The following is a 20,291-nucleotide window of genomic DNA, read 5'->3' as shown; positions in this document are numbered from 1 at the left end:
TAGGCACACATATGATTGCCTGTTTCCCTCTTCAATTCAATTTTATTTAATTTTATTAAAGTGTCAAATCACAACAAGTTGTCTCAAGACACTTTACATGTAGAGCAGAGACCCGACAGAGATCCTACCCTGAGCCAGCAATTTTGCGATGGTGGTAACGGAAACACTCCCCCTTAACTGGAAGAAACGTCAAGCAGACCCAGACTCTTGGGTGAGCGGCCATCTGCCTCGACCGTGTCGGGGGGGGGGGGGGGGGAGGAGAGAGGAGAAGAGGCAGAGAGGGAGATACAGGCAAATACAAGTAGTAGCATTAGCAATATTAATAAATGTAATAGTGTAAGATAATATATGGTATAGCAATGATAAATGGTAAATGGTGCATTTATATAGCGCCTTTATCCAAGGTGCTTTACATAGATTGTGCATTACATTCACCCATTCACACACACGTTCATACACCGATGGCGGTGGAAACCATGCAAGGCAGCAACCAGCACATCAGGAGCAATTAGGGGGTCAGTGTCTTGCTCAAGGACACTTCGACACTAACTCAGGGGGAGCCCGGGTTCGAACTGGCTACCTTGCGGTTACCATCCAGCCACTCTACCCCTGAGCCACTGCCACCCTCATTATCTAATGATGTTAGATACATTTATATAGTATAAGAATATTAAGATAATATACAGTGTAGTGGTATACCGTAATATAATACTGGTAGCAATCCATGGTCGTGCTCTGTGAAGAGGCCTGTAACTCTCTCAAGTTCTTCATACTGGTAGCAATCCATGGCCGTGCTCTGTGAAGAGGCCTGTAACTCTCCTCCATCCATGGTCGTGCTCTGTGAAGAGGCCTGTAACTCTCCTCCATCCATGGTCGTGCTCTGTGAAGAGGCCTGTAACTCTCCTCCATCCATGGTCGTGCTCTGTGAAGAGGCCTGTAACTCTCTCCAGTTCTTCATACTGGTGATATGACTGAATGTCTCTCTCTCTCTCTCTCCTGCAGTTCTTCCTGTCCCTGTACGGACACAAGCTACCTGTACTCTGCCTGGACATCTCACACGTGAGTGCTTTCTCCCCCCGCCTCTCATTGCATATCGTTTGTTTTTGTGTTTCTTTTCTCGTAAATTAACGGCCCACTTGATCAAAAGTAGCAGATCTGCAAGCTCAAAATGTGGCGCGAATCGACGCGTTTCGAGCTTGCCCAATCTGCTACTTTTGCCATCATTTAATTTGAACCCCAGTTTCGGACATATGAGATTTCTACCTGACAGAGACGATATGCCATCCTGGTGGCTTTACAGGTCGTTGCATTTTGTCTACAGGACAGGTCATTGAATTTAGTATTTAACCCATTTTGGGACGTTAGCATTATGTTATGCTTTAGCTATTGAAAAATAGCAGATCTACAAGCTCATAGCGCGCCACCGAGTGGCGCGCTACGAGCTTGTAGGTCTGCTATTTTTGAAAAATCGAAGAACGACTGACATGGAAACATAGCTTTTTCAGAAAACTGTCAGGATGTAGAAGACATTTTTAGAATCTGATCTCAGGTCAAAATGGGTTAACCTCCCTTCCATCCTAAGTTCCTAACACACTCTCTCTCTCTCTCTCTCTCTCTCTCTAGGACAGCATGCTGATCGCCACAGGCTCTGCCGACAGGAACCTGAAGATCTGGGGTCTGGACTTTGGTGACTGCCATCGCTCCATGTTTGCTCATGATGACAGGTACTGTATAGCTAAAGCCTTAGCTAGGGTACTGAAACCATGATGACAGGTACTGTATAGCTAAAGCCTTAGCTAGGGTACTGAAACCTGGTACTGTATAGATAAAGCCTTAGCTAGGGTACTGAAACCAGGTACTGTATAGCTAAAGCCTTGGCTAGGGTACTGAAACCAGGTACTGTATAGCTAAAGCCTTAGCTAGGGTACTGAAACCATGATGACAGGTACTGTATAGCTAAAGCCTTAGCTAGGGTACTGAAACCAGGTACTGTATAGCTAAAGCCTTCGCTAGGGTACTGAAACCAAAGCCACGTTAGTGAAACCAAACTTTAGTTTTGAACTGAAAGCAGCGTTTCCACCTAGGATGAATAAGGTGTAGACGGCGGTGGTGAATATTTATATTGCACGCTGATGAACAGGTAAAACATTAATCGACCTGAATATGAAGATGATTTTTGGCTACCGCAAATGGACGGATCCCCAGAGTTATTGAGAGAGCCAGTATGACACTCTTGTAGACTTCCATTCTGCAAACGGAGAATATTACCAAAACACTCATTGCCAAACCTTTCAGTTGTTTTGGAATTATTTTCCGTGCGATCAGAGATGGCGAGAACAAGAAGAGTCCAAACGTATTGGTGTCTGGTTGCAGCAAGATCAAACTATCAACATGTGCTGTAACTCTTCGGTGGCTCTGGACCGAGCCCTCTACTTCTCCTCGGCTCTCCAGTGTGTAACTGGATATGAAGTGTCAAAAAATATATAACTTTAGTTAAGAAGACATAAGACGGAGCCGTCGTTAGAAATATATTCCGGGATATCAATAAAATAAAAGACTGCACAGATACAATACAGAACAGACCCATCACATGATGGCCAAGGTAACGCACGCACGCACGCACGCACACACACTCAATAGACCCAACGCATACAGGGCAAAAGCCACCACACACACAGCTTATGTGTTCATTGTTTGCATAAAGAAACACAAGTGTTTAATGACATCATAGTCTCTGTAGGTTGTGTGTTTCCAGTGTGACTTCATGTGTTGTTGCCAGAGCCTGTGACCCATGACCTCTCTGACCACAAGTGACCAGTGACTTCACACCAGCTGCTCGTCATGTCACTGCTTTTCTACATCTGTTTTCTCCCTATCCCTTAAATTACTTTAACCTGTTTAGTCCTAAGTGAGGCCCATGTAATGTCTTCTAAATCCGGTTTTCTGAAAAGACGTGCGTTGCTATATCAGTGGTGCCCAAAGCCTGTTTTCATTGGTTAAACATCTCTCTCTCTCTCTCCCTCCCCCTCAGCGTGATGTTCCTCCAGTTTGTCCCCAAAACTCATCTGTTCTTCACGGCGGGGAAGGACAGGAAGATCAAACAGTGGGACGCTGACAAGTTTGAGCTCATCCAGACCTTAGAGGTGACTCACTCTCTACTCTCTCTCTCTTCACCATTATTTCATTCATCATCTCCTTCTCTTCACATAGCCTGATGTATACTTAGTCCTACAACACAACACAAGTGTGAGCTTATAGATCGGCATGAGCCGATAGATCGGCTGAGCAAGTCATACGACGGAGTATAATTTAAGCTATTATTGTCTCCTCTGTCGGGTGGAAACCTCATTCTGTCCAAAACTATACTATGATCTACAAGCTCGGAACGTGTTGCTTTTGTGTGACACTGTAGTATGCTCCAGTAGGACGTTAATTTACGGCCTTCATGAGAGGTTTCTGAGTGGGTGGAGAACTGCTCTGTTCTTTGGCCTTGCCTTAGTTGCCTAGTTAGTACACATATGGAACTGTTCCTGAACAAGACCTAGAACAGCTACTCCTGTGCACCCAAATCCATCTGAGCAGCCGTCAGCTGGATAAAGCTGTAAAAGAAGTTTCACCCTCCCCAGAAAAAAACTCTGGGTACATACTATTGGTCCGACTGTTATTAGACCGACAACCTAACCCAAAACCCCTACCCTAACCGCAAGCACGGCACAACGCATGTCGGACCAACGCATTTCCTTATGTCGGATGTGTTGATGTGTTGAAAACTTGGTGTGTCGGATCGGACTCCTTTACCTCTCTGGGGTTTTCACACTAGACACACTACCCTGCTATTCTTCTGGAAACCAGGCTCCTGCTCTCCATCATCACACTCCTGGAAAAATTAGTGAGCTAATTTTCAGAATTAAAGACATGTGGATATTTGGTGTTATTGTTTCAATTAGCTCTGTGGCCCCCCCAAAAAAACAGAACCTTGAAGCTGGAGGAAGTAAGATAAAAACTAGTTGGAGATTTTACAGATCTGCAATACACCGTAGATAGAATAAGGGTTGTTTTTAGCCTACCATATGTTTCTGCATATTTATATATTTAGCATATCGCTCGGGCAGAAACCAATTATTTTCCTTTTACTTTTTATGTTTTTTTAATGTAAATGAACTCCCTACTTGATCATACTGCAGCCTCGCACAAAAGTATCAGAAGTAGCAGATCTGCAAGCTCGTTTTGAGCTTGTAGATCTGCTACTTTTGCTATTTTGAATATGAATCCTGAAAAGTAGCCTACAACATTTTGGACATTCCACCCGACAGACGATATATATTGCATGCTTTCACATGCCGTGATGTCGTGAGCTTTTAGACCTGCTATTTTTGAGGATTCTTCAAAGTATAAAAGCCTGCTTTCGGGATTCATGTTTTGTTTTGTAATAATATGAATCTGCAAAGTAACTAATTAAGAAATAATTGTAGTGGAGTAAAAAGTAAAAAGGGGAAAAAAGTACAATATTTGCCTCATTCAGTGCCACCGGGTTTACACCAGGTGATTATATTCCACCGTTTTAGCTAAAAGAAAATGAAAATCCATTGTGCACATCATGTGCATGTCATCACGTGCACACCATATTAGAGCAATTTAAAAAAAACAGCAAACAAAATTAATTAAAAAATAAATAAATAAAATAAAAGACGTCATAAGGCGTCATTGGCAACATGGGCCTATGGGAAAGGCGTCAAAAGGCGTCCTGTGGCATTGAATGAGTTTATGAGACGGCACCATTTCCGTGTACTCACTGCATGTTATTGGTAGGCTGTGGACAGTTAAGAAACCTGCATGCCTACCACGTCATCGACGGGGATCCCAAGCTAATAGAATGCAGCCTTTCTCTTCCCGGAAAGTTGAAGTAGAAGCCATTATTCTTTCATTAAGGAAACATAGAACGTTTTAAATTGTGTGAGAAATGACCCAACCTGCGTACCGCTGGTGTCACTGATAGGGAGGTTGTTTCTGAACTGTCCACAGCCCTGCTGTGAGACGCGTCCTTCGAAAGCCTACACGGGTTGTGCAAGGACGTGTTGTGATTGGCCATAGCGGACGTGCTGTGATTGGCCAGTAGCCATTATTTGCTATTCTCTGCCTATTGGGTCGCAACTCTAACGGCCCTGAGTCGGCTAAGCGAACTTCGACACGGAAACCTGTTCGCTTTAGCTCGCTATGTGGCGTCTCATGTGGCTCAAGTTCGCTTGAGACGGCGGGCCTCCGTCGTGGTCTAGTCTATAGAGTTATATATTTAAGGTCTAGTCCGCAGTTGTTGTAGGTGAGCCGCGAGAGGCACTTCCGCGTTGGCCACAGAAGTGGGGTGTTGTTATAAGCACAACCCGTATAGGATTTAGAATGTCGCCTGTGAGACGAGGAGTGAGTAGTGCTTATCTTATTATGAGCATTAGTGAGGAGTCTGAGGACTAATCATTATGAAGATAGATTGAAAATAGGTGAAGTGGTCCTTCAAGATGTATAAATTATCGAAACATTGGAATACTACGTACATTGTACGTTACTTACCGCTTCTGCCACTGGTAGTAGTGTGTTGTAACTGTCTCTTGGTTCCAGGGTCACCACCAGGAGGTGTGGTGCCACTGGTAGCAGTGTGCTGTAACTGTCTCTTGGTTCCAGGGTCACCACCAGGAGGTGTGGTGCCACAGGTAGTAGTGTGCTGTAACTGTCTCTTGGTTCCAGGGTCACCACCAGGAGGTGTGGTGCCTCGCCATCAGTCCCAGCGGGGACCACATCGTCTCCTCGTCCCACGACAAGTCCCTCCGCCTCTGGGAGAGAACCAGGGAGCCCATCATCCTGGAGGAGGAGAGGGAGACGGTAAGTTCTCAGTCGCCACGTGTACGTTTTTAGAATGATAATATCAAAAGCATCATAATGTTTAAATATTGTGCAAATTGTTTAGGAAACGTGGAGCGCTTGTGTGAAGGGGCACTCCCTCACGGTTCACGTTTTTTACATCCCTGTGTGAACTGAATGAAGTCACTGAAGAACAAAGAACACGACTAACCCAACGTTGTCCTTTTACAGGAGCGAGAGGCTGAGTTTGAGGAGAGCATGGCCAAAGGGGACCAGCCTGTTGTGAGTAGCTGTTGTTCCTGTCTTTGAACAAACGTACATTTTATGGCTGTCGTCGGGCAGAGACGCTGCTTGTCTCCATGTTTTACCTTTTTGTGTTTATTTCGTAAATGAATGCCCAATACTTCATCATACTACTAACTACAGCATCACACAAATATGTCCAAAATAGCAGAACTACTTACAATTTACAATTTAGGCATTTAGCAGACGCTCTTAATCCAGAGCGACTTACATTAAGCAATAACAAAAAGCATGGCATACATCACATATATAAAAAGTAGTTATCATGAATCATGCGTAAACTAAGAACGTAACAGTGGAGTATCTATGTAAACTATACATACTATACTATATAATATATTATACATGTGTACTATAAAGTGCTATGACTACATAAAGTGCAATTCTAGAGCTGTCTACGTAACTTCTGAGCGTGTCGATTTTTCTGTTTTTTTGTCTACTTTTTTGTGATTTTTCTGTTTTTTTTTAATAACATTTTTTTATTGAATTGTTATGTTTTCACATAAAGATGAATCATAAGTGTATTTTGAATTGGCGCGGCATTCATTTACGAGAAAAAAAACCCACATATCGTCCGACAGCGACGGAATGTTGTGAGTGCCGTTGGTTTGAAAGGGCAGTTCAGTTCACTGAGGAGTGAGTCTTTCCTTCAGGTTCCGGGAGAGACCCAGGGAGAGGCAGCTCCAGCAGCCAAGAAGACCATAGAGACTGTTAAGGCTGTAAGTTGAGCTTCATGTGTCACTGCCACAGATGGCGGTACGGCCGCAACTAATTAGTTATTGTCTTAACCCATTTAGACCTGATGTCGAAATTTAAAAAAAGTCTTCTGAAAGAATATATATTCAAAGATAGCAGACTTACAAGCTTGTAGATCTGCTATTTTTCAATAGCTAAAGTATTACATAATGCTTAGTTAAAACACCAAAAGGGGTTCCTGCCCATAATGGGTTAAGCGATTATTTCAATTTCAATTACTTTTTCGGTCAATTTATTAAATTGACAAGTGCATTTATTTTCTCGTTATTTTATATTATACAGTATTATGAATATACAAAATGATCGATTTGTTTATAAACGGCTAAATCATCCGATTAACCACTTACTTACACCTATTTTATACATTGTCTTAACAATGGTGTTGCATAAAGGTAGCAAAAATGAGTATGATCGACTAAGTCAACTAGTTCAACCCCTAGACGACAACACCAACAACAGTGTTTTATTCTTGAGTGGTGTGACAGTCGGTGGAGGTTATAGGTGATAGTAACTTCAAATGTGATCTCACGACATGCTGTGTGTGCGTCCCTTGCAGGCGGAGCGAATCATGGAGGCTCTGGAGCTGTACAGAGACGAATCCAGGAAAATGGAGGAACATAAATATGCGTGCGAGAGCGCAGGCAAACAGGTGCAGGCCCTCAGATTGATTAGGATTGTACACGACGATGTCGCTTGTCCACAACAACTGACAAGGCGTTGCATCGCAAGTCTTACCCATTAAATCCTGAGGCCGATTCTACAAATGGTTACAAACGGTTTTATGAAAAAATAAATGAGAAAAAGAGGTTGCGCATCAGCAATGGTTTTCAGTGGAGTGCCAGACCCAAATCCAGTATACATCAAAAAACAGGAATTAAAAAAATTCCAAAAAGGTAGCACATCCAAAAATTAAACAAGCGGTGGACAAAGTACTCACATTTCCATTTCTTTATTGGCACACACCAAAAAGGAACGCTTACGCGTTTCGGCTATGCAGCCTTCATCAGAGCAGGTTTTATGAAAAACTATTGTTGCTTACGTATCAGTGGTGCTCACTCAACCTTTTTCATGTCAAAGATTTGATTTAAAATGTTTCACTTTGAAAACAAAATACGCTGGGTTTTATATGAACGGCAGCTCGAGTGTGTGAGTGAGTACCAGGACACTAATAATAGACGATTTGTGGAACGAACGTTTGGAGCTACTAAAACACCCGCATTAGAATGAAGACAACTAGCTCCATTCTAACTGCATTGTACTGTGGGAGGGGTGGGGGAAATGGAGAACAGGGGAATATATGAAACAATTCAAGGCCAACATGTATGTTGGGACAGGATTATAGGCTGATTCATGGTGTTTTGGTGCGGATTTCTCATTTAATGTTTTAATGTTTTTAATGCGGCTTATCCAACTATGTGTTGCAGTTACCTCCGCCCAGACCTAACCCTATCCTGGTGGCTTTTGGAAATGTTACAGTAAGTACAGATCACTGTCTGTTCACATCCACATGTGATCACTTTGTTTCTATAGGATTTCCAGAAAAGTATAAAGACATACACAACACCATGTGATCTAGTTATTCTGTAGATTTACATTTCTGATCGGTGCTGCTAACCGCTCCATTACGTATGGGAGAGGGGGAGGGAGAGGTACTGTAGAGAGGGGCTAGGGAGAGGGAGAGGGAGGGGGAGGGAGAGAGAGGGGATCTCTGATAATGAGTGCACAGAACCTGAGTGAGTTGTAATGGTGACCCGTCTGCCTGCTCTTTCTTCTTCTAGCCGTCCCGCTACGTCTTAGACGTGATAAAGAAGGTCCGCTCCAGGTGAGTCATGACTCATGAGCACCACTTCATGGAAGATAAGACCGTTTTTTTTACTCAACAATTTACAATTTTAGGCATTTAGCAGATGCTCCTAATCAAAAGCGACTTACAGTAAGCAAGAACAAAAACATGGTAATACATCAGATGCATAAAAATAGTCATCAAGAATAATAAGTAAGGTAAGTAAGGAGGTATCATTAAATGAAATGAAATGTGTGTCTCCTCTCAGTGAGCTTGAGGTGTCTCTGATGGTGCTGCCGTTCACCTACATCCCAGAGCTGCTGTCTCTGTTCAACAGCTACGTCAAGCAGGGCCTGGAGGTGGAGCTGGTCTGCCGCTGCCTCTTCTTCCTGCTCAGGTACACTCACTCACCTAGGCCACATTCCTGCTCAGGTACACTCGCTCACCTAGGCCACACTCCTGCTCAGGTACACTCGCTCACCTAGGCCACATTCCTGCTCAGGTACACTCGCTCACCTAGGCCACACTCCTGTTCAGGTACACTCGCTCACCTAGGCCACACTCCTGCTCAGGTACACTCGCTCACCTAGGCCACATTCCTGCTCAGGTACACTCGCTCACCTAGTCCACATTCATGCTCAGGTACACTCGCTCACCTAGGCCACATTCCTGCTCAGGTACACTCGCTCACCTAGTCCACATTCCTGCTCATCGTACACTCGCTCACCTAGTCCACATTCCTGCTCATGGTACACTCGCTCACCTAGACCACATTCCTGCTCAGGTACACTCGCTCACCTAGTCCACATTCCTGCTCAGGTACACTCGCTCACCTAGACCACATTCCTGCTCAGGTACACTCGCTCACCTAGTCCACATTCCTGCTCAGGTACACTCGCTCACCTAGACCACATTCCTGCTCAGGTACACTAACTCACCTAGGCCACATTCCTGCTCAGGTACACTCGCTCACCTAGACCACATTCCTGCTCAGGTACACTCGCTCACCTAGGCCACATTCCTGCTCAGGTACACTCGCCCACCTAGGCCACATTCCTGCTCAGGTACACTCGCTCACCTAGGCCACATTCCTGCTCAGGTACACTCGCCCACCTAGACCACATTCCTTCTCGGGTACACTTGCTCACCTAGGCCACATTCCTGCTCAGGTACACTCGCTCACCTAGGCCACATTCCTGCTCATGGTACACTCGCTGACCTAGGCCACATTCCAATACCAAACATCTCGGCCACTCGCTCACTCCAGCATGGCGGTGTTGTGGTGAAATTGGTGACCTGCAGAAATATGTGACCATCTTATGAACGTCACAAAACTTGTGTGGCCTAAATACCATAGGTTGAACTTTGCTAATAAACAAACCACAATGATTTACATTCGGACACTGACATGATTGTTATGTGATGTCTACACGATTGCCATATATTTCAGCAGGTCACCAATTTCACTGTAACACCGCCATGCTGGAGTGACTGAGTGTGAGTGAGGCGAGTGGCCGAGATGTTGGGTATTGGAGTTCGGATGGGACATTTGGAATCGATAGAAGCTAGCATGTCTGCTATGGAATCATGTTGCACACTGAACATAGCTGATTTACAAACTCTCAATTTTGGCATTTTACGTGGTCAAACTAGCAATATGTTCAGTAGCATCAGATATTGCGTATAAAAGCACAGCCTCAATCTGTCTCCTAGTATGTAGAACAACAGGAACAATATTACTAGAACATCATAATTGTACATATTAATGTGTTAATTCTTTAGCAAACACAGCGCCAGTGTGTCAATACTGTTTCACAAATTGCTCATTAGGACTTGGTCGTACAAACATTTCGTCGTGAGATTACATTTTTGCTTTAATCCATGCACTCACTCACTTCTAGGGATGGGACAGGACAGGACTAGGACACTCGCCTAGTTCTGTAATATCTCAACTAAGAAAGAATAAAAGGAGATTGTTATCATACCCATGAGAGGCCCTGCTAACGTGATTCTCTCTCGCTCGCTCTCTCTCTCTCTCTCTTCCTCAGGATCCATTTTGGTCTGATCACCAGTAACCAGATGCTGCTGTCGGTCATAGACGAGTTGAGGACCAACACCATCTCCAAAGTCCAGGAGATTAGAGTGAGTGGTGACCAGGAAACTACAATGACAATAAACAACACAGACATTTATTGTCTCCACCAGGCCGAAGGCATGGGGAGAGAGTATGTTTTGCACTCCGTCCGTGTGTCCGTCCTTCCGTCCGTCCTTCCGTCCTTCCGTCCGTCTGTGAACAGCTAATCTCCGGCACCGTTAACCCGGTCGATGCCAAACTTTGCACACACACTCCCTGGATGCCAACGATGAACCTCTGCCCCACATTTTCCAGAACGGCCTGTTATAGCGCCACCATGAGGCAGCTTTTCACATTTTTTTTACCTAAAACTGCACCGATCTGCGTGAAACGTTGCATGCACACTCCCTAGAGGCCAAGGACAAACCTTTTACCTGCATTTTCCGCATCTGCCTTTTATAGCGCCACCAGGAGGCCGACTTTTGTAAAACAAATTTTTTGATATTACTCCTCCAGATTCTGTCCAAAAATCTCACAAATAGTTACACAGTATCTCTATGGTCATGTGCTCAAGTCGGATCTGTCTGATATTTCATATTCCATCCTAATTGCCTATAATTGGCTTTCACAGTTTGCAAGATTGCCCCGTTTTGAACAATAGCCTCAAATCATGAACGCAGCATGCAATTTACGTGAAATCTTTCACACATTTTCTTACTAGGCTGAGGAATATATCGCACCCTTTTCACATTGGCCTGTTATAGCGCCACCAACAGGTTGATTTTTGCAAAACACATTTTTGGAACAAAATGCCTCAAATCGGTACACATGATCTCTGTAGTCATGTGATCAAGACGAGTCTGTTGGATTTCTCAGATTGTACACTGATTGGCTAAGATTGCCTTCCAAAGTTTTCAGGAGTGGCCCGTTTTGTACAAAATGCTGCACATGTCCTGCTCATCCAGAATTCTATCCTCAGAGATGCTATGAGTGATCTGGCTCTGCATTTCCTCAACAAAATGAAGGGAAAAAAATCCTCCTAAACATTTTGCCAAACATCACACACACTCCTATCCTCCTGGTGGAGACCTGTGCCCGGAAGGGCACTTTTTCTAGTTTTCTTCTCTTACGTGTCCATTTGGTTCCATTTGTACACTCAAGAGTTACATGAACACTCATTATGCTGGTCCTTGAAACTAAAAAGTGTGAGAACCACCTGTATTGTAATTGTATAGCAGACATTCACATACCAACTCTGACAATGTGATAAACTGTTGAGTTCCTCAATGTTGGATCCGGTTCCGATCCAGCCCTACTGAGCAAGATGGCTAGAAACCCAGCAGTATACTGTACTCTGGTATCGCTGCACCGGACTTGAAACTGAGCCCGACCCTAACCCTATAAGCGCCGATTCATTCTCCTATTTAACAGCCGGAAAAAAATCGGTTCGGATCTGTAGACTACAATGTGACGTCATTCGAAGTTCCGGGGGCGGGAACCGTACTAAAGTCGGCGGTGCGTTGCCACTGAAATCATTTCGGCACTACAGCGGTATTTCCTCATTCATTCAGCCCGGCTTCGAGTTCAATTTATCGGCCGTGAAGCCAAGAAAACACCTGTAGTTTGGAAGAGACACAAGCCACCTTCCAAATGCTTGTGGCCAGGAGGTGATCTCTGCAGAGCGGGCAGCAGTCTAGCTGCCTCTCGCTGGCCGAGCGATCTGGCTGCAGTGTTGTCAGACCTACTGCTCCTCTCACATTTGTTCTCAACTTCTCAACAATAAAACAAATATACTGTCTAAAAGAATTACAAACCTATACTAGGCTACACAAATAAACAACACATTCACATAAAAAAACACAAGATACCTCCGTTCCCCACAACGCATTGTGTGCTTAACGAGCCGCGTTGCACGCGCACACACACTCACACCGGAGGACGACGCACCGCACCAGCGAGGGTCAGTTAGATTATGTATCCGCGGTGCGATGCTCATTTCCCGGCCACACAACATATCCATGTCAAGGACCTTCCAATATTTACAAGCGACTTCGGTGCTAGCCGTGAGGGAGTAGGAATTGACTTGTATAGAGAGCCTATAACTAACTTCGGATCTGGGACCTTTCCCCAACCGGCTTTTGTTTCGGGACTAAATAGGAGTATATGAACGGGCCCTAACTCACCTCCACTGGCTGTGTTTTCAGGACGTGCTGGGCTTCAACGGTGCGGGCCTCCAGTTCCTGCAGCGCGAGATCGAGAGCAAGGAGGACGTGATGTTCTTCGCCGACGCCACCGGACGCCTGTCGGACAAGAGGAGGAAGCGCAGGAAGAGGGAGCGAGTCATCCTCACCGTCGCCTGAATCACCGTGACAACCACACAGACATGAACAACACGCATGGCCGCCATATTGGCACCAAGGCAAGCTGTGCCACCTAATTGTTCACACTTTTTGTGTTATTTTTTTTTTTTTTGTAAATTAACATACTACAGCTTCACAGTAAAGCATCGAAAGTAGCAGATCTGCAAGCTTGAAACGGGGTGCGAAGCGACACGCTTGGAGCTTGTAGATCTGCTACTTGGTGGTAACATTAATGGGTATAAAACAGAATAAAAAAAGATTTTTGTTACCACGGTGGTGATGTTTATTGATATACGATCCAGTGGCCAATGCGACAAATTGAGCAAAATTACCTTTTGTAAGATAAATATCCACTTACAGTAACAACAATCCCTTAACTGTGTTACCTCACAATGAGCAGAGATTTACACTGTTGCTTCTTATTTTGTATTTTTTCCCTGTGTGACTGTTATAAGGTCAGGGTCCGGTTAGGAGGATTTAACCGGGTGTTATTCACTGGCACGCTTCATTTCCCCAAATAAACTGTGCCCGTTACTCCTGTTGAAGCACTCTGCCTGTTTTTTTTATAGCCGGCTTTTAACCCATTTTGGGGCGGGAACCCCTTTTGGTGTTAAACATTGTTATAATTTAGCTATTGAAAAATAGCAGATCTACAAGCTCATAGCGCGCCACCGAGTGGCGCGCTATAAACTTGTAGGTCTGCTATTTTTGAAAAATCGTAAAAATGCGGCACAAAATAGGTATATATTCTTTCAGAGCGAACGTTTTTTTTATTTCGACGTCGGGCCTGAATGGGTTAAAAGGAATAAATGGTTGGTGGGAGAGATGTAGAGAGAAACAGAGATGTAGTGCATGTGTGTACTGGGCTTCCCATGGTTGGTGGGAGAGATGTAGAGGGAAACAGAGAGATGTAGTGCATGTGTGTACTGGGCTTCCCATGGTTGGTGGGAGAGATGTAGAGGGAAACAGAGAGATGTAGTGCATGTGTGTACTGGGCTTCCCACGACAGCCATAGAGCTCATGTAAACTATGTTTCGTACCACTGTAAAACTCTTTCCTTGTAAAAGAAAAACAAAAAAGGAAGGAAGGGGGGGGGGGGGGGGGGGGGGGGGGGGAGGGGTTCACCCCACTATACCTACTGTCAGTGGTGGAAAGTAACGTACATTTACTTAACCCATTTCGGACTGAGGCCGATTCTAAAATCGCCTTCTAAATATACCTAAAAATGTTTTAGGTATTTGTACTTTTACTTCTACTCCACTACATCTCGGATCTCCAAAAGTGTTACTTTTACTCCACTAGTTACTCCAGTTAGTACCGTGTGTGGATTTTGATTATTACAAAACATACATTAAGCACTTCAGCCCTATATATGTACATTTCGGCCATTTGAAAATAGCAGATCCACAAGCTCACAGTGCGTTGTATGAGCTTGTTATATCGGTTATTTTCAAATGTTTTTTATCCATTTGAAAACGTGAATGGCCCCCTAAGCGAGCAGCAGTCTTGCTCTGTGCTAAGGAAGTGTACAGACAGACAGATTTAGAATAGATTGATACCAACCTTGAAACCTTACCGTAGTTATGTCATGTAAGAATGGTAGACACACACACACACACAGAGCTGGACAGGTATGATTTAGTCTGGTTCCTCTCAGCTTTCCTGCACTGCAGGGCCCGAGGGGAACTGTTCAGAGCCTGGACCTGGGCCAAACCGGCCCCCAAAAAAGACGAGGGGTTATATCGGTGCCGTCGGCAGAAACCTCTTAAACCCCCATTCCAACTTTTTGTGTTTTTTCGTAAATGAACACCTTGATCATACTACAGTCACACGAAAACATCAAGAGTGCAGCAGATCCGGAAGCTCGAAGAGTTCCGAGCTTGCATGTCGGTCGATCTGCTACTTTTTATGCGTTTGAATTTGAATCCTGAATGAGTCGCCATGCAGTTTTGGACAAGTGAGGTTTCCCCCCCGACAGAGACGATGCGGTACATGAGAACTCTGAGGCCTGTGACGGAGGAGACCACCTGAGCTTACAGGACCACCGGATCGCTGCGGAGCACCGAGAGAGGGGGGAGAGTCCCCTGCTGCCCCATTCCCGTCACTGCAGTCATCCCATACTAAAAAATCACGCACATAAGGGCTTGGCTTTACTGCCCCCTCCCCTAGAAACCTTGCCTTGAATTTATACGGTCCCTCTATCCCAGGGCTGGGCAACTTTGACGATGGAGAGGGCCACTATAGTTCCACACTCACTCCAGAGGGCCACATTGCATATTATTATTTTTTTTTAGATATTTTTTTGCGGCTTACGCCTTTTATTGGTTTTTTGAAGGGACAGACAGTAGGCTGACAGGAAACGGGAGAGATATGGGGGAAGACATGCAGTAAAGGCCGTGTCGGGCTCGGGAGTCGAACCCGCGGCACACTGCGACTGGATTACCAGTCGGGTGCCCAGACGGTTACGCCACCGCCTGGGCCCACATTGCATATTATATTTGAAATCCAGAATTTTTGTTTTTGCTATTTTTGAATTGGAATCCTGAAAAGTAGCATGTTTATTTAATTTCAAATGCACTAATAGGTTACTTATATGTTAACTTTATGAACTTAAATGCAAATACATTGGACATAAAACATGTGAATAAAATGTGAAAAACGTGTGTGTGTGTGTGTGTGTGTGTGTGTGTGTGTGTGTGTGTGCGCGTGCGTGCGTGCGTGCGCCAGTCCACACCAATGCAACTATTGCAACCATCCCCAGTGGCAAGTTGCAAGGAGTTGCATTGGTCTGGCCTTAAAACGGTTTCTGTTACAAATAAGGAGTTGTGTGACTAAGTTGCATTGGTGGCTGTCTGGCCTTAGAGGCAGTCTTAAGCATCACATTATGTGCAAATGACACTTGGCTTCTGCGTTGCCAAGCACTGTTTTGGACATTCTGACCGAACGGCGAACACAAGGAAAATACTGCAATACTCACACTCAGATATTATATGGGAAAGATATTGCTATTTAAATGAGAGCTAATGTGTCGTCTAATCTTCAGGGTGTGATGGATTACTCAACGGTCAAATTAAATTAAATGAAAACAAAAGAGCCGGCGCGTTAAGTATACACGCGAACCTTATGCTTTAAAATCACCTCTTTTCTCCCCCACTTATAAACACAATTTGTACTAGTGATTATTTGCACGCGGCTGCCGGGTGCTAATGCAGTGTCAGCGTATGTGTGAGTGTGTGTGACAGCCCAGGCTCGCTCTGGTATTCCTCCAGAAGAATTTTTAATTTCGGTAGGTGTGACATTTACAACGTGAAGGCAGAACCTCAGCCTCATAAAGAGCCCTTGGCCCTTCTTGTAAATACAGAGTTAATTTGTTTTTTCGTCCGCCCCGCCCGAGATTAAAACCTGAACGCGCAGAGCTAAAAAAAAAAAGGTGTTTTACAAGCTCCGTTTCATTCTTTCACACTCGCCCCGCGGGCAGGAAATAAACACGCTGGCGGAAAATAAAGTGTGCGACGTGGGGGCGTGAAACGTTTCGAGCCGTTACAGGATTAGGGCTCGGACGTTTGGGTGCGGGGAAAAAAAACGTAAGCAGTCCGTATTTCTTCAGCGACACACGAGGCGTTGTTGTGAGCATGTATAGTCTGTAGATCAGCTATTATCACAATATTTATCTGTGGAACCAAGTCTAAACTAAATGTACGCTTGTCGCTTGGACTGAACTCGAACTAGACCTATACTGCTTATAAATGGGCCTAGTTGAGAACTAGGCTTAGGCCCTACTGTTGAGAACTATAGGCCTACATGCTCTGATGCTCTACTACGACAGTGGTTCTCAAACGTATGCATAGAAATTCAGGACTTTTTACTAGAACATTTCTACATCGGTATCATCACTACTTAGTACTTCCACATTCAAACCCAACACACACACACACCTGTTTGACCTGGCCTGTGACTATACGAGTAGAATCAGTAGATCAATAGCCACAGTTGTTACTAACCATGACCACTAGATGTCAGTGTTGCCCTTCTTTGAGCCTCCACCACCAGCTGTTCAGTCACAGCTTTTCACCCTGGTATCCTGTTTCTGACCTATAGCCAGGACATTGTTTTTCAACTGGTCCACGGCACCGTCGTTAAATGTATACCAAACATATTGTTGCTGTCGGGGGCAGAAACCTCTTCTCTCCATAATTACGTTTTTTTCCTGTAAATTAATATCCTACTTGATCATACTACACAGCGGCCACACAAAAGCATCAAAAGTAGCAGTAAGTCCATCAAATGAAAGACATATTTTCTATCTCATACTAAACATATAGTTTCTGTCAGGGAAACCTTTACTTTTCAGGAAATTATTAATGTAGCTATTATTTAGTCACATGCTTTTGTTTGAAACACACAGACAGACTTAGCCACGTTCACTTAAAAAAAAAAATTGTCCGTCAGTCTTGTACAACGAAGTAGGGCATTCATTAACATAAAAAACACACAAACAACACAAAAAAAATAGGATTCAAATTCATAAAATAGCTGATCTACAAAGCTCAAAACACATAGTTTCGCGCCTAGTTTCCAGCTTGTAGATCTGCTACTTTTGTTGCTTTTGCGTGACATTGTAGTATATGATCAAGCATGGCGTTAATTTAGAAAAAACAAAAAGACAAACAGTAAGACAACAGTAAGTAGACAAACAAAAAGTAAAAATATGGAGATGAGAGGTTTCTGCCTGCAACGACGATATACCTATTGTTGTAGTGGGGGAGGTGTTTAGGGGTCAGGTGGTCCTTGAGAACTGTTTGATTACCGCATATTAATCTAATTATAGTAAACTAATACCGGTACTAAAAAGGATAAGGATGCAGGGAAAAGAGACCTTTTTGCAGTACAATAATGTTTACACGGTTTACACATACAAATAAATGACAAACAGCAGTGACAAATTAAGAAACTTTGTGCAAAATGTATCAGGTCTCTGAGCCCGATGAAGACCAGAGGCAGTCGATGCAGGCCATGGCCGGTTCTTTGTCTAGAGACAGACGTAGTTTAGAATCATGCGTTTGAAATGCTACGGGTCCAAAGCTCAACAAAATGTTTTAGAAACACGGTCTGTGCTAGGTCCATCCATCCATCCATCCATCCACCCACCCACCAACCCACCCACCCACCCATCCACCCACCAGCCCACGCATCCACCCATACACCAACCCACCAATCCACCCATCCACCAACCAACCCACCAAATCCACCCACCCACTCATCCATCCACCCACCCACCCACCCACTCATCCATCCACCCACCCACCCACCCACTCATCCATCCACCCACCCACACACCCATCCACTGTGCTGCCCCCATCGTGTCAGAGGGGCTTACCGGACCCCCGACACCTGCTGCAGTGTTCAGCCTATAATGGCTGGGTTAGGACACTGTCCAAGTCTCACACTCACACACACACACACACACACACACACACACACACACACACACACACACACACACACACACACACACACACACACACACACACACACACAAAGAGGTATAGTTATCTCTCCCACTGATACCACCGAAAGGCATCACTGCCTGCCTGGCACTTTTAGTGTCCGTGGGCACTGAGCCAGACAGACAGTAGGACTACTAGGTCCTAGTGTCCGTGGGCACTGAGCCAGACAGACAGACAGACAGTAGGACTACTACTCTCATCTACAAGGTCTTTTTGTCTTCTGCCGTGCCGTGACGTTGGGTTTATGACCATCATCTATGATGTTGGGTTTATGACCCATCATCTATGATGTTGGGTTTATGACCCATCATCTATGATGTTGGGTTTATGACCCATCATCTATGACGTTGGGTTTATGGCCCATCATCTCCATCAGCAGCTGCTTATCTTCACAGTCAAATCCTCAGTGTTAAAGTCATACTGTGTGACTTAGTTCCATTAAACTTTTATTTTATTTTCATATACCAATTTTCAATACCTTTACTTTGACTCCACTACATCTCAGAGGCAAATATTGTACTTTTAACTACTACTACTACAATAATCTGAAAAATTGATACTAGATGCTTTGTAGATTTAGATTTTGTTTACAAAACATATATTACCCACTTAAGCTTACAAGTATATATAGAATTTATTCCGACACGCAACGTACCGGGCATGTATTTATTTATGTATTCATTTTAAAGTTAATACACAATTACACTATACCATTTCTGGATTCTGACAACATTGTTGTTGCGTCCCAGAGTTCCCTGCAGGGCACCAGGACCCCACAGTGTTCCCTGCAGGGCACCAGGACCCCACAGTGTTCCCTGCAGGGCACCAGGACCCCACAGTGTTCCCTGCAGGGCACCAGGACCCCACAGCGTCCCAGAGTTCCCTGCAGGGCACCAGGACCCCACAGCGTCCCAGAGTTCCCTGCAGGGCACCAGGACCCCACAGCGTCCCAGAGTTCCCTGCAGGGCACCAGGACCCCACAGCGTCCCAGAGTTCCCTGCAGGGCAACAGGACCCCCAGAGTTCCAGAGTTCCCTGCAGGGCAACAGGACCCCCAGAGTTCCAGAGTTCCCTGCAGGGCACCAGGACCCCACAGCGTCCCAGAGTTCCCTGCAGGGCACCAGGACCCCACAGCGCCCCAGAGTTCCCTGCAGGGCACCAGGACCCCACAGCGTTCCAGAGTTCCCTGCAGGGCACCAGGACCCCACAGCGTTCCAGAGTTCCCTGCAGGTCACCAGGACCCCACAGCGTCCCAGAGTTCCCTGCAGGGCACCAGGACCCCACAGCGTTCCAGAGTTCCCTGCAGGGCACCAGGACCCCACAGTGTTCCCTGCAGGGCAACAGGACCCCACAGCGTTCCAGAGTTCCCTGCAGGGCACCAGGACCCCACAGCGTTCCAGAGTTCCCTGCAGGGCACCAGGACCCCACAGCGTTCCAGAGTTCCCTGCAGGGCACCAGGACCCCACAGCGTTCCAGAGTTCCCTGCAGGGCACCAGGACCCCACAGTGTTCCCTGCAGGGCACCAGGACCCCACAGTGATCCCTGCAGGGCACCAGGACCCCACAGTGTTCCCTGCAGGGCACCAGGACCCCACAATGTTCCCTGCAGGGAACCAGGACCCCACAGCGTCCCAGAGTTCCCTGCAGGGCACCAGGACCC

General features: G+C 45.3%; 1 protein-coding gene across 1 annotated transcript in view; it reads left to right on the top strand.

Annotated features, from left to right (window-relative positions):
• wdr3 (WD repeat domain 3) overlaps positions 1 to 13,671 on the top strand; it is a 30,027-nt gene extending 16,356 nt beyond the window's left edge. Inside the window, exons 16-27 of the mRNA XM_079518017.1 lie at positions 1,003 to 1,059; positions 1,624 to 1,724; positions 3,032 to 3,143; positions 5,737 to 5,871; positions 6,082 to 6,132; positions 6,807 to 6,872; positions 7,466 to 7,558; positions 8,334 to 8,384; positions 8,688 to 8,731; positions 8,961 to 9,089; positions 10,741 to 10,834; positions 12,971 to 13,671. Of these exons, the coding sequence (XP_079374143.1) occupies positions 1,003 to 1,059; positions 1,624 to 1,724; positions 3,032 to 3,143; positions 5,737 to 5,871; positions 6,082 to 6,132; positions 6,807 to 6,872; positions 7,466 to 7,558; positions 8,334 to 8,384; positions 8,688 to 8,731; positions 8,961 to 9,089; positions 10,741 to 10,834; positions 12,971 to 13,126 (1,089 nt within the window). The 3' untranslated portion in view covers positions 13,127 to 13,671. The remainder of the gene's footprint in view (positions 1 to 1,002; positions 1,060 to 1,623; positions 1,725 to 3,031; positions 3,144 to 5,736; positions 5,872 to 6,081; positions 6,133 to 6,806; positions 6,873 to 7,465; positions 7,559 to 8,333; positions 8,385 to 8,687; positions 8,732 to 8,960; positions 9,090 to 10,740; positions 10,835 to 12,970) is intronic.
• Positions 13,672 to 20,291: the final 6,620 nt, after the last annotated feature.

Source organism: Electrona antarctica (genome assembly GCF_951216825.1).
Source record: "Electrona antarctica genome assembly, chromosome: 13".
Lineage (NCBI taxonomy): Eukaryota > Metazoa > Chordata > Actinopteri > Myctophiformes > Myctophidae > Electrona > Electrona antarctica.
Note: the sequence above shows the minus strand (reverse complement) of the source record. Positions and strands in the feature narration are given on the sequence as shown.